At 33.7% G+C, this 23,901-nt stretch overlaps 1 protein-coding gene and 2 non-coding genes across 5 annotated transcripts in view; 1 reads left to right on the top strand and 2 right to left on the bottom strand.

Moving 5' to 3' along the window:
• The window catches only part of LOC128190675 (NEDD4-like E3 ubiquitin-protein ligase WWP1), a 29,038-nt gene extending 5,221 nt beyond the window's left edge, over window positions 1-23,817 (bottom strand). Inside the window, exons 1-12 of one of the 3 annotated variants that reach the window (XM_052862804.1) lie at window positions 23,708-23,817; window positions 19,148-19,228; window positions 11,029-11,176; window positions 10,662-10,786; window positions 10,194-10,328; window positions 9,439-9,465; window positions 8,165-8,299; window positions 7,722-7,893; window positions 5,061-5,156; window positions 4,671-4,903; window positions 4,164-4,248; window positions 2,924-3,052 (exon numbers count right to left, since the gene is read on the bottom strand). In XM_052862804.1, coding sequence (XP_052718764.1) covers window positions 2,924-3,052; window positions 4,164-4,248; window positions 4,671-4,903; window positions 5,061-5,156; window positions 7,722-7,893; window positions 8,165-8,299; window positions 9,439-9,465; window positions 10,194-10,328; window positions 10,662-10,786; window positions 11,029-11,176; window positions 19,148-19,228; window positions 23,708-23,795 — 1,454 coding nt within the window. In that variant the 5' untranslated portion in view covers window positions 23,796-23,817. The remainder of the gene's footprint in view (window positions 1-2,923; window positions 3,053-4,163; window positions 4,249-4,670; window positions 4,904-5,060; window positions 5,157-7,721; window positions 7,894-8,164; window positions 8,300-9,438; window positions 9,466-10,193; window positions 10,329-10,661; window positions 10,787-11,028; window positions 11,177-19,147; window positions 19,229-23,707) is intronic. The other 2 variants (XM_052862805.1, XM_052862806.1) reach the window with 2 other exon arrangements.
• On the bottom strand, window positions 506-578 carry Trnat-cgu (transfer RNA threonine (anticodon CGU)). Its single transcript has one exon. It is a non-coding gene; the product is annotated as a tRNA-Thr (tRNA).
• Window positions 884-956, top strand: Trnat-ugu (transfer RNA threonine (anticodon UGU)). The gene has a single exon. It is a non-coding gene; the product is annotated as a tRNA-Thr (tRNA).
• Window positions 23,818-23,901: the final 84 nt, after the last annotated feature.

Raw genomic sequence — 23,901 nt, 5'->3', positions numbered from 1 at the left:
ACAAATGATTATACAAAAACTATACCTTTTTTGCATTATGAATACTACTTACTGCTTGATGAATTAAGACAGTATTGGAGGTACAGTAATAATTGATCAATTTTTTATCAAGCTAAACCATTTCTGAATGAACTTTTATGGTTATGGGCTAATTATTCAACTTGCAATCTTTTGTTTACATGCTTAATTTTAGATTTGCATTGTACTTGGACTGAAAGGGGGGGGGGAACTAAAATTAGAATATTAAAAAAAAATTGTAAAATTGAATGATAAATCATGTTCTGTACATGGAACCAACATGTACATGTTACCAAACAATTTTAATTTGAATGTAACTTAGTCTGTTATGTCATCTGTATTTGACACATTCACCTCATTTCCAATAATAGTATTTGTTGATTTGCTTTGTGAAAAAAATAAATATCTTTCAAATTAAAAAATCATGTGATTGATATTGATACACGAAAAAAAAAATTAAAAACGAAAAAAAAAAATGTTTCTCACCTGCCCCCAGTGAGAGTCGAACTCACGACCCCTGGTTTACGAGACCAGTGCTCTAACCACTGAGCTATAGGGGCACCCACGAACACGGAAGGTAAATTTAGTATAAACGGTTGTTAAATAATACGTAGGTTTGTTTTTACCTGTCATGTACCTGTATCAAAGATTACAGATAAATAGGTATCTATAGTTTTGTAACCATGCAAGATCAATTCTCTGCATAAAGCCTGTTTTCAATACGGCCTTTCGTGACGTTCGTAATGATACACGTTGCTATACGGACATAGTTGTGTTATGAGTCATTCACACAGTACTTAATCAATAGAGCGTACAAGCATATAGAGGTTTTAAAAGCAGATTAGTTTCTCGTATATGTGTGTACGCCTCCATAGCTCAGTGGTTAGAGCACTGGTCTTGTAAACCAGGGGTCGTGAGTTCGATCCTCACTGGGGGCTGCAGGGCCAATATATTTTTCGTTTTTTAGTATCTGACGTAACAGTATCAAATTTTGTCAATTTGTACCAAAATTTTTCGACTTTGTATGAGATTTCTAAATTTTGCCATCAACGAGTGAATTGATACTCGGTTTCATTCGTTTTAACAATCTCCAACTCTGCTCAAGGTACAGACAAAAGAACGTAGATATATGAATAGTAAAATGCATGTACACATTCAAGTTTAGACCCATATACACAAACCTTGAACATCCTGGTAGTTTCATAACATGAATATAGCATGAATTAATTGGTGGCTAGATTTGTTGTGTAAAATTCACATTACTCTTGAAAAAAATTATTCAAAACCAAAAGATAATTTTAGAAATGGAACAGTTCACAACACACATAACACATAAATATGTGTCAAAATGAAGGAAATGAGTGTCAACTTGTAGACATATCCAAAATAAAAACAAAAACACTGCCTGATCAGCCCTTGATGTCCAAGCTGACATATATTAAAAACATCATTTGGGAATGATTTATATTTTGCTTTTGAAAAACGAAATCTGTTTGAAGACATTTTAGAGAATCTGCATGTGTATTTTAAAAACATGTTGTATGTGTTTGGTACATTGTAAATGTACATATTTGTCACTGTGGAACTGATTAACATGGATTATGATAACAATATTTCTTTTAAAATCTATCTGGTATGTGTATGTTGTATTTACAAATCCAGGTAATTATATTTTATATAATAATAAAACAATCTTGGCTCAGGACAGTTTAAACACTATTTATTGGGGTAATAGCAGAGACATATAAACGTCCCTGGTAATCATTTCATTTCATTTAAAATCATTTAAAATTTCATCACAAAAGGAAACTGTTTGTGTACCTACTTTTATTTGAAAACATAAATTTATTTAATAGAAATATAACTAGAAATGTATCTTGAAATTCTATGATGTAGCTTTAAATTCTATGATAAACCCTCAAATGGTAAATGACATGGCTCGCAATGGTCAGGCGTTTGTCTTTCGCCTCGTGTTCCATTTGTTAGGGAAATTAAAGTATTTCTCCATGCATTACTCAATGCATTATATTTCACACTGAATGTTGGTGTACTTTGTAATATGTCATGTTTTATAAAATCAATTTTTGTGGATTTCATTGTAAACATGACTCACTTTCAATATATCAAGAGCAACATTTTTATGTATCCTTGAAAGACTGACTTTCGGTAAATCAACAAAAATCAATTCCCACAAATTTTAATAAACCACAATGTCTAATTAATTTTTAATTTTTTTAAAAACATTACTATCATCTCAAGCCACAGCCAGGAGTCTGCATATACCATACCTTTCTCCTAACAATGGCTGCTCGCTCTCATACAAACTGCTTTAGTTGTACATAAACTGCTTCACTTGTACATCATGTGTAATGTAGCTGTCACATCAATTCAACTTGTTTGAATTGTGAAAGTATGTTTGTGCATCAAAATAAATAACCAAGGCCTTTGCTCCATTGGTCTACATTTCAGTTGGTTTAGAAATATTTGTCAACATTATGCACTCATAGCCAGTGGCCCATGTGCTAGTGTGTTGTACATTTTCGCCATGGTTGCGACAATGCCTTTTATTGAACCTTCATAAAACTTACCTCGTCAATTGAAATTCATGATGGTTTGATTTGCAGCTCTAAATCTGACTTACTGCTTTTTTGCAAGATACATATATTGCTTCCTTCTTTAACGTTGTTATATACAGAGAAATCTTCCCCTTTTGCAATGTTATATGCTATAAAAATGTGTAACGTTCCAATGCACTGACAGATATCTTTCCCTTATGTATGTGTATGTTTATCATGTTTCATTGTCTACATCGTAAGAGCACTGTCTGTGTTATAGTTTGCTGTGTTATACCCATGTAGCTCTGCAGTGTGAGAGCCCTATTTGTTTTTAATATGAGAGTCCTCACCCTTTGCCCTGGCCGCCCCGCGGGTCCTGGAATGTTGTGGTCTTTGTGTTGTGGTCTACAAAGTACCGGACACCGTCGGCTGTATACCTCATCTCCCACCCCTCAGGCAGGGGGTCCTCCTGGACAATTCTGTGGGGACAAGATTTGGAATCACTCCATCAATAAAATGTACAGTAACACAGAAATGCAGTGGATAGCACCCATGTGATAAATGTTAAATAATACATTTGAATTACGTCAAATGGATTTTGAAATGATGTTACTAATAGAATCTGTCGTCTCAAAAACATAAAATAAAATGGAATTATATAGAGTTAAAGTCTGTCCCAAGATTTTTATGCCACACATTTGGGCGATTCTTAATGAAAATTTATATACATGACAATAAGAAAAGTGCTATTGAAATAGATGAAAGGGAAAATTTCCAATATATTTTCATTGACACATTATCATTTTTCACTTGGAAAAATTCACATGAACAAAATCCGTTTTCTTACGGAGATTTATAATGGGGAATATTTACATGTGTATCTTTTCTCCAATTAGAAGTACCCACGCACAATTTTTCAACATTATCATCCAGGTACTTTCATCTTTTTTGCAATGGAAAATCTCTGATTCTTGGTAGACTTTTTATTTGTAGCCGTGTATTGAAACCTAGCTGACATATTAGAGGGGACGTTTCAAAGGGTAAATCCTTGGGATTTTTTCTTTCATGAATATCTTACCAAAGTATCAAAACCTCATGTGATAAATGATCCGTGTATGTGATAGTTAACAAAGACAAATGTGTTTTAATTGAGGCTTTATAACATTCAAGTTAAAATTTATTTGCAATAAGTGTATAGGAATGAATGAACATGTACTTATAAATATAGCAAACCAATTTTTAAACTCTAACATACTGTATAAAAGTTATTTCTCAGGCAAAAAAGAGGAAACACGTCAATATTACACAATTGTTATTCAAACTGGTATTTCAATTCAAATTGTGTATTTTTAAACTGGTTCTGTACTATTTCAGATTAATTAGATGATTTAGCTCATGCATTTTCATTAGCATGGACCAGTATTTATTTCCACATGGAATAAACAATTGTAGTGGATCATTGCCTTTTAGGAATACAAAATGACCCAGATATTCCTGTACTTGGTTTACAGTACATTGTCAAAGAACGAAAGTCACAATCCAAGTGATGGATTTTTCATTCAATGAAAGAAGTGACATCATTAGACTTACCCTTGTGTCCTAGGATCTTCCCACTGTGTTGTTCTGTTTTTGTGGTTGACAAAGTACACACGCCCATTGGGATCTATACGTTTCTCTACAAGCATATGGACAAAAATGTTACGCAGCTCATCTCTTATAAAACAGAACATGTTGTTGAATTACTTAGTTGAAAGTTGAAACTATGTGTAGGTTGTTGAAATTGTGTGTAGGAATCTTAACAAAAAATACCTGGTATTTAATTTTTGAGATTATCAAATTACGTGGAATCATTATAATTAATGGTGACTTAATTTCGTGAACTTTGTGGGCCTCCTTCATCCAGGAATTAATTTCTCAACAAAACGTAACATCAATTCATTAATCATACAAGCAAAGTCACAAAACAATGTCCCCAAGGACCACTGAATAATTGACAATCCACCCAAAAATTGGACCCATTGAATTCTAATGATTCCACAGTAAACAATCTGAGGTTGAATAGAGGTGTGTGGTTTGCAGGAGAATTGAAGCAATTACCCCATCCTTCCGGTAGAGAGCCCAGAGGGTCATTATCTGGAGTGACCTGTTGTGGATTGGGGAACAGAAACCGGTTCTGTAGGTGCTCCAGCTGAATGTTGCGGTTGTTGCGGTGGTCCTGCCACGCGCTGTAGTTGTTTAACATGTCAGTGTTGGGTCTCTGCCAGGTCGTGGTGCGGGTGTTGTGATCCACATAGTAAACACGGCCTCGCGGGTCCACTCGCCTCTCCCAGCTATAAAATTATACACAAACAGATGGATAATTGGCAAAATCAGCATTTTTTTTATAAGGGAGAGGGCAAATTAATTATGTTTTCCGAATTAGTGCAATATCTCAATGTATCAAAATACAAATATATATTTTTTTTCCCTTCTTGTTTTGAAACTAACCCTGGAGGAAGAGGTTGGGGTCTCTCCCAAGTTGTAGTTCGAGTGTTGTGATCAACATAGTAAGAACGACCATGGGCATCAGTTCTCATCTCCCAACTAAAAGTAAATACAGAAAAATGAAAAGGGGAACATTTTCAAGATTCCTCAAACTCTTTTTTCTTTTATACATTAAATAACAGTTACAGTGTATACACTGTCAGTAAAAAAGGCCCTTTCTAGAGATTCTGGTCTTTTCCCTGCACTCCTTTCTTTTTAACATTAAGCTTCATATACAATGTGTGACAACAGTCTATTACAGAATGCTCTCTTCTCTGCAATACTTTCAATTTAACATTAAACTATACATGCATATTTACTATCTCTGATAACTGTCTATCAAAGATTACTTTCTCTGCACTTATGATTTTTTTTATCATTAAACTACAGTTACAATGTGTGAAAACTTTTTATTGAAGACCTGTCTTCAGCACTACTTTCTTTTTTAACATTATAGAGGACCTGATGGTTGTGGGCATTTTAAAGCTGCATTGATCTCCCTTAGAAGTAGAGCTCTAAATAAAAATATAGGAAATTTTTCTTTACTACATAATACTATATACCGGTAGCTATACAAGTCATATCTTAATTTCAGGCAGATCTAATGGTTAATTTGTTGATCATCCAGACTCCTAAACTACAGTTACAATGGGTTATGCTTGATTTTCCAAAAATGTGTACATTGTGCACCAGTACATTTTCGTAAATCAAGTTCAGTGGTGTAGCGTGTTGGTGTTTTCCAGTACATGTACTAAGGAAATGGCATGTGTTGTTGGGAGCACTGAAACCATATAGTGGCAAAATGGTAAGATTAAAAATTTGACATATGATTTTAAGTAAAATAAGATTAGAAGTAACACATACCGGATGATAGCCTTTACATTTGAGATGTATTAACCTTATTTCATTTGTTAAAAATGCCTCCAGACATAGCTTAACGTAAGATCCTTAGCTTTTCCTAAAACGTCATATTGATATAGATTTCCATACACTACACTGTTTAAGTGCACTTGATAACTGTCGTTTAAAGATTATTATCTGTACTACTTTTTTTAAAATTAATTCACAGTTATTCAACGTATTTTTCTGTTTTCTGCACGACTTTCCTATTTAACATTAAACTACAGTTATAATGTGTGATAACTTTCTATAATGTGCGATAATTGTCTATTTCAGATTAATATCTTGTGCACCTCTTCTTTAACATTAAAGCTGACATGAATTCATAAATACGCATTATTTCCCTTTTATCTCCGACTACCGCCATATTAGTTGTCGATTTCCATTGTTCTGCTCATCGCTACACACCCCCTATATAAGGCCGAGAGCACTATTCATGCTTCACCGCATTCAGGTATTTCATTCACCCAAACACATTACCTTGGACGAAAAGACGTGTAGAAATACGTCTGGAACAAAAATAATATGACAACCACTTCACTGGCAAGGCATATCCAATGAATGACGAAACAAGCAGACTGAAATCCAGCCACAGATACTTCAAAAATCCTCGATAAGTGTAGACCGTTTTCTTGTGTATAATATAACATCGCACATGCGCAAACTACACACTGTGGCAGATCGAGCAATGTCAATGATCGCATGGATTTTTAGAAACGGAGCGTGTTTGTAGGAACGAATGGAAACGATGTTACGTTGTTACTTTCTTGGATTGACTATCATTTAGCTACAGTGTTGGATGTACTGCCGCTGGGGTTTTAAAAATGATGCAGACGTTATGCATTCTGTATGAACGACACACGTGTTCGATGTGCATGCGAAGTAAGGCAGCACTCTATGTGCAAAATATTACGGATACCTTGGAAAATCTTTCAAAGAATAAATATATTTTGTATTTTATTGATAGTTGATTCCTTTCTTATTTATTACAAACATTTTACTACATTGTGAAGTTCATGCATTCAGAAGTCCGTGCAACCTGAATGCCTCGATCAAAAAGCAACCGACCGTAACTTTATCAACCGGTATATATACCCCAGTGACAGTAGAGGAGCGATCAAAACTAATACGGCGACCAAATACTTTTATGAATTCATGTCAGCTTTAAACTATGGTAAAAGGGTCATGGTCAAAATTTATTTTTCTATTTTTATTGCTTACAGTGCTATAGTAATGTATTTTTAATGATCAACCAAATTTAAGAGTCAGTCATAGAGTTAAATGCAAGATACAGAGCTCACAATTCTTTGTTAAGAACACAATAGGCTTGTGCAATGTTTTTGTTTACATTGATTCAATACACAGGTAAACATTCTTTTTCAAGCTAAATTTTCTATCTGCTAATTTGTTTTGAACATAAATAATTAAACAACTCATAGTGTTTGTTACAATCACTTTAAACCTAAATGGTAAAACCCAGAATTTTTCTTTTCAACATTCAAAATGTCCAAAAACAAAAATGTCCTTAGCTTTGCTTACATAACAAAAAATTGTGAGCTCTGTATCTCCTATATATATAACTCAACTCGACTGACACTCAAATTTTGGTTAACTGTTCGCAATACTTTACTGAAACATTAAAACGGAAAAATAAATAAATTGTTACAATGCCCCCATTAATTTCTTATTTAACATGAAATTACAGAGCGTGACAACTGTCCATACCCTGCTGGGAGGGGCTCAGTGCTGTTGGACTGATTTTGCTGGGCCTGTGTGGGGTGACCCGCTGGCCCCGTCTGTCCATCAGACTCGTCTGAATGGGTGGCTCCTCCCGTTCCATTGGTGGCGGGTACTGTCCCATTCTGTTGTGCCACTGGAGTTGTTGTACCTGAAGAACCTAAATAATATGAAAAAACAATGGAATCTCTGTACACTTTAAACACCACATATCAGCCAAGGATTAATGTCAACATTGGTTTGCTGAAACTCATATCTCCTTTCTGATCACATTCTTTCAACAGGCTGTTGCAGTAGATAAACTTTGCAACATGTCTTCACCAAACAACGGCCAACTCATTTCTAATCACATTCTTTCAGTAAGCTGCATCTTTGCAGCATTCTATCACAACAACATTAGGTCCTATGATGTCCACAGCTGGTTTACTTACTTGCTGCAGCAGAAGCAGTGGCCCCAATGGCGCTGGCCGACCCTCCTGATTGGGTGGTTCTCTTGGGGGCGGGAGGAACTGGAGGGGCCCTGCGATTCCTGGAGCCCGATGCATTGGAATTGTTAGGCACTTGTCCTACAGAATACAGAACATTCAAATGCATTAGAACAGATGATATATGTAATGTGGTTAACAGCATCAATGCAATAAACCATTGTTTCTTTTAAAATCTTAACAATTACTTTTTACAATCAATAAAAAATAATAAATTCCATTTGTTACCTCTAAATTACAGTTTTAAAAGTTTTGATATATTTTGTAGACTATCTGTTGTAATTTTCTTTGAGCTTGTTGAAATTTTAATCAAAACAAGCAATTATAATAAGTTATCTCTAGTGTATTGCAGTTATTACTGTCAGCATTTCATGCAAAAATAAAAAGTCATGTTGATCCAAATATTTTAACATCTTTCTCAAAAACATTCATTACATAAATAAGGTCTGTTATGTTGCAAAATTAATATGACATTCTGCTTATTCTTATATCATGCCAGAAGCAAAATGAGCAATCACAGAAAAAGGCTTGTAAAACCATGCCTTATGATTACAATTATATGTACCGTAAGAAAGTACACACTATTTCTCAATGTATACTGTACTTCCCAATACATTGGATGTGACCTGGCAGGGTATGATATTCATCTTTATTATTCTCATGAATCCTTTGCAATATGCACCCCCCCCCCCTCCCAAATGTAGTATGGCTTTTTCACACATTGTTTAAATATACAACCATTGTTACAAAGAGTATTATGATTTAAAAAAAAAAAATCAAATCTAGGACTGATGACTAGCAGATTGTAAACTCTTCAAAAGAGCTTTTTTTTTTAATCTGTATGTCAACATACTGATAATTTCCATCCACCACTTGTTTTCATTTGATTTACCTGAAGACAATGAAGAGATAACACAAGTCAATATGTACAGAGATATGTGTGGGATTCACAACCTGCTTCAATATCTCTTTAATCTTACATTAATACCATCCCCAAAACTGGAGAGCCATGTAATCAAATTCAATTAAGTCAATATCACTGCTAATTGGTTGGTTATCTTGATTACAAGATGCATAGTTGTAAGAACAGCAGCATCAGATATATAAAGGAAGAAAATGCAGGCAAACAGAGAGAGAGAGTCATTATTCTGTAACTGGATACTGGAAGATAAAGCCATTCTACACATTGATTATCAGATACTGCAGCTTGCTCTTCTCACCTCTACTTTTCTTGTCATTACGACTAGCTAAAATCAGGCACAGTAATTATAGTTAGTCCTTCGTGTAAGAAATTGTTTTCTTTATGATAAAAAAAAACCTGTCACGATTTCTTTCCTAAATAGCCTCCTGGACGATACCAATCATATTCTTCCATTGTTCAGTGATTGACACATTTAGCACGTATCACAAACTATTTAACCACAGAAGATTTCAAATTGGGGGATTTAAATTCTTTGTATATCAAATATCAAAATATACGTGACAGATATTTCACACACATTATCCTGACTTTGTAATCATTAAAAAGATCAAAGAAATCGTGCTTTTTGAACTTTTGTTCTGTGGGGATGGGTTACTGTACGGTAATTTCAAATTTTGTAAATATAGATACTCATTAATATAAACTCAGTTTATAACATGTATATAAACAGACTAATTTTTTTCTCTGTAAACACAGTAATGCTGAAGTTCCATGTGCAGCCTGTGATGTAACTATGAGTAAACATACACATGGTAAACCCCAGGAGTAAATTAATCAAAGGCATTGACTTAGCAGGGTCTGTACACGATCTATACACAATGTACTCAATTATTCAATGTCATAACTAACACAAGCTTCCAGATGAAATGAGAAATAAATTTTCCAATCATCATTAAAAAAACAAAATATCATCTGCAAAACAATACAATTCTGTGCCTCTCCCTGGTTACATTTCTACGGTACATTGACTAAAACGTTGCACAATCCACTTACCATTGGTCTGCCTTCTTTCGTTTCTCTTTGGAAACCGTGTCATATTCACATCCATTCCATTAAAACTGAGACTGACTTCTCCAGTTTTCCCTTTGGCATCCAGTTTGATTTCAAAAGACTTGGTCAGGTCATTTACTATCAAAAATTAATGAAATTATGCAAATCAAAATGAAACAACTGAGCTCATCAGTGAATTATTCTTATCATATTGATTTTGAACCTAATATTTCATGTGGCAGTTTTATTATCCCTAGTTAGTACATATGATAAATTTTTAAATTAAAACTACAATGGAAATTATCAAATTACCTCAACATTTAAACTTAAAGCAAGTGACTTTTCCCCTACCCCCTCCCCAATCAACACAAATTTAAATGTAAAAGTACCGGTAACCGTGAAAAAAAAACCCCACCACCCTGTATATAGTATATTTTATATACTTTGTCAAATTGTGAGGTGGATTCTTACATTTTCCCTGGTTTTCCAGCAGAATATTGTACAGCTCAATAGAGCTCTGACCCAGCAGGGTGGGGGCCCTGATGGTGTTCTGACTCTGTACCCTCACATCTAGTCGGGAGTAGGGGGTGACCAACCTGAAAATTCACAAGCCAAACAATATCACGGCTATGTACATTTAGTCCATGGTACTTGTATTAAATTTCTAATTGATTTTTCAGTTTTTCATCAGCTCTCTAGAACATATCACTTTTTAAAGTAAAATTCAATACATCATATCCAATTTCAATAACCATGAAATGAAATAAAATACATTTAGTTTTCTTCATTTTACTTCATGCTCTGTACGTGTCAGAGCATGAGCTATTATTTGACTTACAAAGTGAAATCATCATCCCATTTTGGATTTGTCGTCTTTTTCTGGGCATCAGTCTTTCTTGACGGCTGACTATCGACGCAGATTTCGACGAAAGGGTCCGGTTTAGAGGAAAAAACACCACCACTACCTGTGATCTTGGCCGAGTTGACTGGAAGAGAATTAGAAATGAATAAATGAACATACACTAATTCACTGTTTAAATCAAATGCAAAATTCTGCATTTAATTCAAGTCACAATGTCAACACCTAGTTTAATGACTATAAATGAATTGACAAAAAATATGGTACATGTAGTTATGGAGTGCATTAAATTACCAGTAAATCTAGTCTAATCCAGTAAAAAACTTTTCACTTTGAATACTTTTCAATTCAAATACCATATTTCCAGTATTTTTAAATAAATTTATTTTTGTCAAGGACATTGGAATATTAGGTCTTGAAATGGCAATGATCATCCATCAGGCTCTTATAAAATCTTAATATACTGGTACTGACTCATACAACTACTTTGAAACAAGATATCTGTGAGCCAAATGCTCACTAGTACAGCTGCTCTGATGTGTAAAATTTAACAGGAAGTTGACCTCTGATTGATACAAAAATAGATCCCACCAAATAGCAAGTGTACTAAAAAATCAAGCATCTGCAATGAATAGTTGCTGAGAAATCTTTGTTTAAAATTTGTTTAAAAATTTAGGGTAAAAAAACCCTGGCTGAAAATCGACATTAACAGGAAGTTGACATCCAATTGGTAAAGAAAAAGATCCTACAATATGGCATGCCTTAGAAACAAAGAATATCAAAATTTCCAGGACCCAAAATGAATAGTTGATGATAAAAAGGGGAAAGAAAATTTTGTTCGGGACAGACAAACACACACATGGGTAAAACAGTATCTCCCCTCTCCTTCAGAGCAAGGGTGTAAATATTGCAAACCAATTTTTTCAGCCTACAAAACTTTCCTAAAAATCATAAACCCCCCCCCCCCTTTTTTTTTTACAACCAAGCAGTAAAGTTATCTGCTACAAACAATTTTAATACTGGTAAACTGTCACAAATATAAGTGGTTTACAGTACCCGCATTGATGATTTGAAAAACAAACAAGGAAAAACAATCAGTGTCATGTCTTCTAAATCTGGGAGATTTCAATTTTACTTCTTCTACTAGTATTTGATCTCTCTGATATACATATTTCTCAGTGTGAACAACAAAATAGGAATACTCAATTAAAAAAATAATTTTCAGCCAAAAACAATTTCTTTTGTTTTCGTTTCGAGAAATGTACAATGGTATACTAGATAACAATGAAAATTTGAATACTTCAAGTAACAGAGGATATGGAAAGTTTAATATTTGCAGTGAATCTATAATAAAGGTCAAATTATCATATTAATAAAAAGATACAACGATGGAGTTCTTATCAGCTGTAGATATCTTTCAACTCCTATGACATGATTTCGTTTCATTTTCACCTGGTGTTATGAAATTCATGGCATTAATAAGATGTTATTAAAGTGCTTTTAGGTTTCATAACCTGTCCCTTTAAACCATAAAAGTTACAGAGTTGAAAATCTAGAATAAGGCATAATAATAATCTATCAGTAAACACCCAACTTGTTATTTACAAAATTTGTACCATCCATATATTCAAAACTTTAGGCTTTTATTATTATAAGAAAGACTGCTCAATGATTGAATTTCTTCTTCCATCAAATAAATATCTTCATGAAGCATGAATTCTAAATAGGGAATATAATTCTATCATTTAATGTACAAACACCCCCTGTCAGCCTGCTATTAAATTATGTCCTAAAAAGCATGTTAAACAAGTCTATAAATATAATGTTTCTCAGGAAATATCATTTCACTTCTCTTCCTTGATTTATCAATAGAAGAAAAAGGACCATAAAAATGCATTGACCCATTGCAGTGTATGTTACACAATATGCAGATGTACTTCCTTGTAGCTACCTTACTGACATTTTTTCTTTCTTCTTTTTTTTTTGCTAGTTGATCGACTGACATAAGGGGACGAACCCAACAGAATTATAGCATTTATTGATTTATTTTGGCTATAATGATCCATGCCACCACTGCTGAGCATAAAACATGATTTAGAGGGCAAAAACTAACTTGACACACAAGGGGTAATCAATTTCTTACAGAAAATCATTTCGAATATGTAAATAGATTATACAGTAGCATAAATATTTACCTAATACACATATATATGTATTAACTATGTGCACCACATTCTAGGTCTGGACTCGACTTAACTTAGACCTACCGGTAGTTTATATGTTAAACATTATACTTCTAAAATTATTACATATCTTTGAAGCTGGATATTCTTCCATAAACAAATCTTTAATATTAATGATTTAACAACTTCTGAATCAGTATAGTATTGATGTACTTAACATGTAGAGCACAAGGAATGAAAATTTTATGATATCTACACAAATGATATGTCCAGGAATCAATAGCCTGAAGCGCTTGAAATTACTTTACAATGTTAAAGATTACTTAGTTTCAATAGCCCTTTGGGCAAATAGGCCCAAAGTCTAATTTGCCAGTCCATATTCAAAATTTGAATTATAAATGAGGATGTGTTGACTATAGTGTAATTCACTAATTGACTGTATTTTTCTAAACAAGGTGCATTTATCACATCAGGGTTTTTAAGCCTCAACTACTCAAACTAAACCATCTGCAATGCAATATCCTATTAATATGATGAATAAAAAACCTACTAGTAGTTTTGTATAATACACAACCCCACTTTATACCAGGAATTCCTGGAAAAAAAAATATTTTAAAAACTGTCACTCTTCTTTCTTTTTCTTGTTTTAGTAAATCGTGTATCTCATTCTATCGAATTTTTTAACACCTTTTTCATGCTACATAATCCTGTGCACTGCAGCCATACTTAGTTGGTAGTTATAAATATACCCAGATGAAAATCACAGGCACCAGACATACATTTTTCTTGTAATAAAAATAAATACAATATAACTACTTTAACACAAGGTACCCATTGCCACCATTTTTGATTTATTTCAAACTAACACATCAGGTGGAATTTTTGCTTAAAACTCATCAGTAAAATTATTTTGTGATCCTCTCTGTCTCCCAATCTGTCATTCAACATGAAAGCTTACAACCGATTCAACCAAAATGATGCGACACACTTGTCATTAATAAAAATAGCCCCTCAATTTGCATCTTCTGATCCTCAGATAACAAATTTTAATGTAGCTTCTGTGAGAAATCTATGGGTTCTCCCCCAAAGATGGCGGCCGATGGACATAACTTTTGTAAAGTGTGGATTGCAATTGCAACTTCTGGGTCCTTTTTGGCAGAGCTTGGAAAAATACCTCAAATGTATTAATATGACCGGATGTAAAATTTTTATACAAAATGGAGCCGTTTTCCATCAATTTAAGAATCGGCTAGACAGCCGATTATGTCTCTTCTGTGGTATAATTTAGGATATACCATTGACTTAAATAAAGTCTAGCCCACATCCGAACAGATCGTAAAATGTGTTGTATTTATATCAAGATTTATAAAAAAAAAAGGGGGGGGGGGTCGTCATTGACGCCTATGTTATACAATATTAGCGGTGTTTTTCCAAGCTCTGCCGTAAAAAGCCAGAGAAGTTGCGATGATTGGTGAGGATTTGTTTACTTGAGTTGTATATTTCTCATCCATCATGCTATATCTATTGTGTTCAAGTAATTTTCTGCTGATTTGAGAAATTATTTCAAAGTGTAGCGACCAACCTTAAACTTTGACCTGAATTAGTCTTTGACAGCACATAAAATATATATATCAACTTGAAATTAAAAGTAATACCTAGAATCAAAGAAAATACAATACAGAACTTATCTAGCGATCTATGATGCTATTCTGCACATAACATTTGGTTAGTTTCTGTTTTCTTCATTAAGTTTCTTTTTTATCAGACAGTCTAAAAAGTCTAATTAGTTTCAAGGATTTAATGATCATATCATTTAATTTTCAGTTATGAAAGTTAAATGTTGTTGCAGGTAGTACATGTACATGCACTGTATAAAGTAAATAACATTGACAATGCCAACCCATCCTCAAGTGAAAATATCAACAGTCTGAATATTATTTAAAGTGAGACCAAAGTGGAGCTTTATTTTTCGTGATTGGTCTTTAAGTGTTAATTGAATAAAACATAATGTCCAACTAGACATCAGGGTTTGAAATTAACAGTCGCCCACTAGCCATCTGCAACCAAGTTTTCGTGTGGGCGATTTGTAAATGAAATTCCAGGGGTCCACATGGCAATTAAACAATTCCTGATTGCCAACACATCTTTTTTCCAAATTTGTCCGAATGTCGTATTTTCATTTAGGTTGATTACTCAGACACTTATCTTTACCTATCTTCACTGTGAAGCCTAAACGTCTTGATGATCAAGTGTATCCAGGAACATAACTTTCAAAACGTCTAACTGATTTTGGCATTGTTATAATATTTCCATTTATGGCTGTATCAGCCAATCAAAAGAAAAGGTTCTTATTTTAATAGGAGATGGATTAACCAATACAGATGTAAAGGAACAAGAAGACTTGAGGTTGATTCAGAAGACTTGAGTTATGAATTTTAGAAAATGAAGTGTTTAAAAATTTTAACAAAAATCGAAATTCAATATGAATGAATATATATGTACAATGGCATTAAAAGTGTGGGCAACTAAATTTTGATGTGGGCCCCTGGAATGACGAAGTTTAGTAGCCCACATGGCTAGCAAAAAATTCAAGTTAGTTTAAACCCCTGGACATGCTGTTTGTGCAGACCGGAAGTGACGGACGATCTTTGTATTACCTGATCGGCACTAAAAATTCAAAAATATATTATTCCTGAAAATTTCAATTTTCCATCTTTAATCGTTATTGAGAAAAAGGGAGAAAAAAATCATTTAAAAAAAAAAGAATCAAAGGCCGGAACGGCCACAAAGGCGTCGAGCTGACATTTTTTTCTTTTATATAGAATGATACCAATAATTTGAATTTCTGTACTAATAGTCATATCAAATGATATTAGACTTAGAATAGAAAGTAAATGAATTATGTTTTCTGCTGCTTTAAAAACAAAAATCAGTATATTTTCTTATAAAATAGGTAGTGGTGCTTTTTTAATACAATAACTCATCATAATTGCAAAAATCGAAGAAATTTCAAAGTTCAAAAATAATTTGTTTCTTTCTGCTTCAAACAGTCTTTGAACAACTTTCACAGGTTCATAATTTGAATACATTAACAGTGTGTCCCTAATTATAATAATAAAACATACATTTATTTACTTCAATTCCCGTTTGAAACAAGATTCCCTATGGTATGGCTGTTTACAAACAAATCCACAACATGTGCTATCTAAAATGCTCGACCAAACTAACTGCATTATCGAGTTTATTTTTTGCAACGAAATTACTAGATACGTTTATCGCTTACATTTACTTTGGAGACCGTGCCCGATAACAAATAAATTTACATCTAAAATGTTATTTCTATCGGGCACGGTCTCCACTTAAAATGTAAGCGATAAACTAAAATAATATCTAGTGAATCTTTACACTTAGGCCTGATTGTATTCATCCGCCATTTCTTGATTAAGCAAATTTATTCTTATGCAATGAGTTGTCAATCACCAGGGAGGCAAAGTTGGGTTTTTTGTACACAATTTAGTTGAATAAATGGGAAAAAAATCTTGTAATACGTTTAATACTTTTAGGAACTTATTTCTTATGCGCATTTAAAAGGCGGTGCAGCACATGAATTTTTGGACGATTGCCAATCCAGACGATCGCTAGAAGGCTGCCGAGCATTAGCTCGACACCTTAAAAACGAACATAAAGGCCGACGGAAGTGACATCATCAACAAAAATACACGTGATAAAAGACCTTGATATTTTGTATTATTTGTGAAAATTTCATAAAAATCCGTTGTAGCGTATTCGAGATATTTGAGTTTTAAGAAAAATGTTAAGAAAAAAAAGAATAATAACTAGACACGATCTCGTTGCGAGCAACGAGGAGGTCTTCCGTCTGATTTTAGAATTTGAGATATATGTTCGATCTTGAATTTGCTATTTAACAGCTAAACATGTTTTAAAATAGAAAAACAGGGTCTACATTATATTAGGTCCAGATACTATTTTGTTTCAGGTGTAAGATGTTTGTTCAAGTGTTTAGAAATTTGTCACCGTTCTTGAGATATCTGAGAAAAAAACGTTTTAGGGGCCGGTCCCTTATCTCCTCATTTGGGCCGCTGAGCCAAATTTGAAGGTTGTATGTTTTTAAGTACACCATTTTGAGCATCTTTTCTTTAATACTGCATTTCAAAATATTTTTCCTTTTTGAGATATAGGTGATCAAAGTTTTGGACTTTTGACCCCTTAAAAACACTGTGTAATTCATGAGAAATTCATTATATTGCATGGGTACATAACAGTAAGATAAACATTTTTGCTTCTCTAACATATTGCAAAATACCCCTCAGTAAAGAGCTATAACTAAAATACTTTACACCTGTTTGGGTCCTTGATTATAGGGGCCAGCCCCGTTTTGTTGGTATTAAATGAAAGGTCACTTAAAACTACACACACCTTGTTCAACAAGTGCTTACAAATTCGTTACCATTCTTGAGATATCTGATAATTAAAAGAAGATTTTAAGGGCCGACCCCTTATCTCCTTATCGGGGCCATTTAACGAAATTTTAAGGGTTGAATATTGTTGAGTACAGCATTTTGAGCATCTTTTCTTCTATACTGCTTTTCAAAATATGTTTCCTTTACCAGATATAAATGATAAAAGTTTTGAACTTCTGACCCCTAAAAATCCCTAATTACGTCATACATGGGGAAATCATTATATTGTATGTGTATGTATAAACAGTAAGATAAACATTTTTGCCTCTATAATTTATCACAAAATATCCCTCAGTAAAGAGCTATAGATATAAGACTTTAGACCCCTTTGGAACCCTGGTGTTAGGGGCCAGCCCCTATTTTTTGATTTTACATGAAAGCCCTTGTTAATTATTACAATATTACTTATTTTACATTACACGTCTTAATAAAATATTTCTCAAAAAAGAGATAAACAAAGAAAACCACCAAAAATCATGACTTTTTTTAATCTCAATTTTTGGGTCCAGGCGAGCTTCAAGGCTTTTCAAAATAAAAATGATTTAAGACCTTCATGCACAACATCAGTCTTTTGCCTACCAACCCTGAAAATTTCAAGTTTATATCTGCAATAGTTAAAGAGGAGTTCCACCGACAAAATACCCCTATAAAAATCATAAAATCGACGATATATCAAAAACGGAAGTGATGTCATCAATGAAATCAATTTGCAACAAGGTTCAGATCAATACCTATTAGATCTGAAAGTTTCATAAAAAACAAATTAGCCGTTGCTGAGAAATGGCATGCACAAAATTTGTAAGAAAAAAAAAATAATAATAGGGAAAAAGAAACCTGAGAAAAACAATAAGGTCTTCCGCTGGAAATGGAAGACCTTAATAATAGTGAAAAATAGAGAAAAAGAAACCTAACTAAAACAATAGGGTCTTCCGTTGGAAACAGAAGACCCTAATTATGACTGGTTTATATCATATGGTGGCAGTAGCAAAAATACAGAACAAAAAATAAAACCATACAACCATAAAAGTGCATCCTCCCTTATTTGGATTTACATTTAACAGCTATTGTACATAAAATTGCTCTCAAAGTAATCTTTAATGAATAATATCCAAAAAAATGTGGCTGCCTTAAATTGTAATCTTATCCTCAGTATCCCTTGGACCCCCTTCGGCAATGTATATGATATGACCCTCTCCCATCTGGTTGGGAGAGAGTTACGTGTACATGTAAACATTCAGCCTAACTTAACCATTGCTGCAGATGTTTAGCGACAATGATGTGCACAGAATGACCAAAAAAACTGAACAGTTTCATAGAAACTTGTTCAAATTTCTCTAATGTGGACTGTCTAATTTCTTCCCAGAATTCAAATCTATGCAAGTGCATTTGAAGTTGAATCCTTAACATAATTAATCAGCCCTTGGCTTTCCTTACCTGTCACTTTAAGCTGTGAAAACTGGGGGTTTGCAGATGCAGCTGATGCAGCCTCTCCCATTATATAATTATCATGCAAACCTGAAAGATGTATTACAAGAAATTTTATTAATCATTGTAACTCATAAGAAATAATTGACTTTGATTTTACTTTTACTTATAGAATTATAATGGCAAAATTTGAAAGTAATACATGTAGTATATATACGGTACAAGATTGGAGTTTGTATTGTAACTAAATTTCACATAGATCTGTTCTATAAACACTGCTTCTCGCCTGTGATACTACAATGAGGTTAAAAGTTTCTATAAATTTGAAAGCAGATGTGTTACGCATATCAAATTGTTTTTCCATTTGTTGACCCAGTAAATACCTACTTCTATAGTAATTTACCCAGAACACAAATCTTTGTTTTTCTTAACACAATTTTTAAAACTTGACTATGCATGAGCTAGGGCAGGATAAAAACAGGATAATAAAGCAAATAAATTTGTGTCTACATTTCAGTATTTGGTATCTTATCTTGTAATCTTTCTGTTTTATTGATCTTGTTTGATTCTGAATTATTCAATAAATTTCCTTCAAAAATTGTTGTTTACTGTCCTCAGTCTGACTTCATCATGGTTATAGAATCAAAATATCAATGACTAATTTCAAGCAGAGAAGTTCAAAGCAACATTAGTGAGTACTGGTGTGCAACCAGTTCCCATCAAGTACCATATCTCGCCGGTGCATTGTTACATCAATTTTCATTATATTATTTCATATGTGCTGACGTTTCAAAGCACTGGTGAGAAATGGTACTCGGTGAGAACTGGTTGCACACCAGTATTTATTAAGAATATGAAATAAATAAATGTAGATTTGATACACTGCAATGGAATCAATTTCAAATGTGTAAATCGCAGGGAATTCATATCCTTGCATAAGCATTCAAATACATAAATATGCCACATGACACTCTTCTATAGCCAAAGATTTACAATCAGTTACATTGTAGAAGAGCGGCGTTGATATTAAACCCTTGAATAGCAAATAGATGGTCAATTTAGTTGGAATAAACTTCCCTTACCAAAATATTGACCTTCTGGCAACACATTCTGGCATTATTGCAGCAATACTGCAGCAACATTCTGGCAACACATTGCCGCAATGTTGCTGCAGTAGCGTTTTTCGTATGCAAATGAGATTGCGGCAATATTGCCAGAAAGATGTTGCCGCAAAAGTTTTGCCGCAACATATTGTTGCGACGACACCTTTCTGGCAATACATTGCGGCAATGTTGCTGCAGTAGCGTTTTTCGTATGCAAATGAGATTGCGGCAATATTGCCAGAAAGATGTTGCCGCAACAACACCTTTCTGGCAATACATTGCGGCAATGTTGCTGCAGTAGCGTTTTTCATATGCTGCGGCAATATTGCCAGAAAGATGTTGCCGCAAAAGTTTTGCTGCAACACATTGTTGCGACAACACCTTTCTGGCAATACATTTGCATAAGAAAAATGACATTGCAGAAATATTGGTTAAATGCATTTTCTGTCCTCTGGCATCAATGGTACAATATATGCAATATTTATGAATAATAAATGTATACAGTAAATCAGTCATGTATATTATATTAATCTACAACCAAAATGAAAAAAATTCTTTAATTGCCATTACAGTTTTATTTTTTTAAAGATGCAAAAAGGTTACAACAAGACTAACATTTTGCATTACATTAAATTTGGACTTTTCAAAAATAAAAAATAGTTTGTGATTACACAATATTAAAGAAGTAAAAAAAATATGTAACATGCACAAAATAAGTATTGAATTAAAAATATAATGTATTATATAATAAAATTAGAGACCTGAAACTGGAATTTCAACATGCTTATAAAGGACACCAGTTAAAATTAATAATCTTTAAATTAACACAAATATGATGAATAAATCATGATGAAACTTGACTAAAAGTACTCAGCCAATCAGTGACAATTTGGTGCTGCAGAATAACATGTATTGCAGTTTGATTGACACAATGCGCACAGACGGATTGACACAACGCGCACAGACGGATATGGACAAAAGTTCACTGTTTACCGTAAGCAAAGCTCAAACCATGTACCGGTAGTTCACAAGTCCTGCACAACCACTTGCTGTATTACGATTGATCAAGGCATTTGTCCAAGGCATTCCAAATGTCCTTTTTTTGACAGTCTCGTGGGCATTCTGATTTCACACATAAACAATCACAAAAACAGCTATCAGAAGATCACAACAATATCCACTTTGGAATTCAGCACTGTTGTGTATATGTTCCTCTCCATAATCTTAAACAAATTATGCCATCATTCTTTTTTGGTTGCCAGTTGCACCATTCATTTAATCAGTAAGGTGACAGCTTTTTTCTTCAGGTCTGTGTAACCCAGGGCAGACCTACTGGGAAGATAAATGGATTTCATATGAGCACATTGGCAATTGTTTTCATATTTTAAGCAGTTTCAAGGGGGGTCGGTTCAGACCCCCTCCCCCTTCAAATTTTTTAAATTACATTATAAAATTACCAAAAATATGCCTCGGACCCCTTCCCCTGGCAAACTCAAATAACCGTCGGACCCCCCCCCCCCCCCCCCCCGAATAAAATTCTAGATCCGCGCATGCCATGGTTCTTAAACAGTGTTGAAACCATTGGCGCAGTCTTTCGGTTTATTTTCTTATAACAAACATGTTTAAACTGCCATTCAATGAATATATTTTTATTGCTAAACTTACTTTTTCAAAAACGTGCTCATGCAGATGGTGGTGGGGATGTCAACACTCGATTCGTTCACTCAGATTCGTCCTCAGTTCAGCCGTTGATTTTTTTTTACAAATAAACACACCATTGACAGTGGGTTTTTTAACCTTGTTTACAGATAATTCCCGTATTTCATTCATTTCACCATCTCCAGTGATTGCAGGAGGCTCGATGGCAGACAACATGGCAGCTTCGAATGTGAAAATTGGCGGCTAGCGATTTGATCGACCAATCAGCGCGCGCGAAACTTAACATTGAAACGAAAGTAGAAGTGGAAACAAACAGCATACGAAAATTCTTAATTCAACATGCATCGAGCAGTTTATATACTCAAATCTAAGTAGACTGATATTTTAACTTAATGAAAAAGAATATACCGTTACAAAAGAACAGACAGGTGGGTATTCACGTAAAACATGAGTTGGGGGGGGGGGGGGGATTCAAACTGTCTTTTATAGTGAAACATCGTAATTATAACCATGCATAACAGTTATATGCCATTGAAGAGAATATCACTGGATTTTTTTAATTGAGACTTTCTTAGAATAAGACTTTAATCATAAAATATTTATTAGATTTAATTTTTTCGACTTATTATTATTTTTTGGGGGAAAAACATATATACAAAAGCAATTCATGCAATTATAATTGACAGATTTAGACTTGTGCTGAATGTGTAAAATTTTATAAGTCTAAATTCTGCTAAAGCTTTTGCAAGCTCGGTAAGCATTATAAATCAGAGGAAAAAAGAAAAGTTTGTGGTAAACTTCTGGCAAATTTTGAAGTGTTATAACTGAAATCATATCTAAATAATTGACAATTTTTTAACCCCCCTCCACTGCTCGGCTTCTCCTTAAATTTTAATTAAAGCAGATTTAAATCAAATATGATGCCTAGCAGTATTGCCAGATCGAATTTTATATTATTTATAAATTAGTTCATGATTTAAATGATCAAATACATGTAGGTAGATGTTACCAGAAAATTATTTCTGGCAGTATGATACTGAGTGTAGCCAGAATATTACCAGAAGTCGTTGCAGCTAGTGGCAATATTCTAGGTGCATGTTAATATAATTTTTTACAGAAATAACTCTAATAGTATTGCCAGAATGTTGCCAGAAGTTATTGCCGCTAGCGGCAACACTCCAGCAGTATTGCCAAAATGTTACCAGAAGTTGTTGCAGCTAGCGGCAACATTTCACTAGTCTCAAAATCTGGTTTCTGGTAACAAAAATGTGTTGCTGCAATATTGCCGCAATATTGCGGCATTGTTGCAGCAATAATTTTACTTTGGTAAGGGTTACAGCATCTTGTTACAATGTCAAGTCCAAACCAAAACCCATTAGAGACACCATCATTTTAATGATAAAATGTCCTATCCAGGGTTATTTCTTATATTCTTAAACAGTTCTATAACACTGTCTATCTTATAGATTGCACCATTTTGTAAAAAGTGTTTGATAAATTGATGATTATTTTGCATTATTGACATCGAGTTAATCAAAACAAAGACAACCGATATTTAAACATTTTCTGTTAATAACAATGGCTTGTTGGTTTTGTTTCTCTAAGTTACAACAATGTATATGTTATTATAAGGTGTGCTTTTCCTTCTAAATGTAAACATGGTATGAAAATGTGTGAAATGTCTGAAAGTTGCAAAAACATTGCTTGTAGATACGTAAATCGGCACAAAATATTACAAGTTTAATGTTAAATAAAGCTTTGATTGTTAACGGTACAATATTTCTTATCAATTCTTTCAGGTACCCACTTGTTTTGATTACTGGCGACGTCAGAGAGCAGTGGCATAGATATGGTGTTTGGCAATCACTATTTTGTCCACCATAACTTCTGATCATGTGACCTGTGACGTATTATTCTATGAAATGAAAATCAAATAATTTAATATATTTTTACATTTCAATCAACAAATTATATCAATCCAACTATAACCAAAAAATAATA

This window comes from Crassostrea angulata, chromosome 6 (assembly GCF_025612915.1).
Source record: "Crassostrea angulata isolate pt1a10 chromosome 6, ASM2561291v2, whole genome shotgun sequence".
NCBI lineage: Eukaryota > Metazoa > Mollusca > Bivalvia > Ostreida > Ostreidae > Magallana > Magallana angulata.
This window is presented reverse-complemented; position numbering and strand designations above follow the sequence as displayed.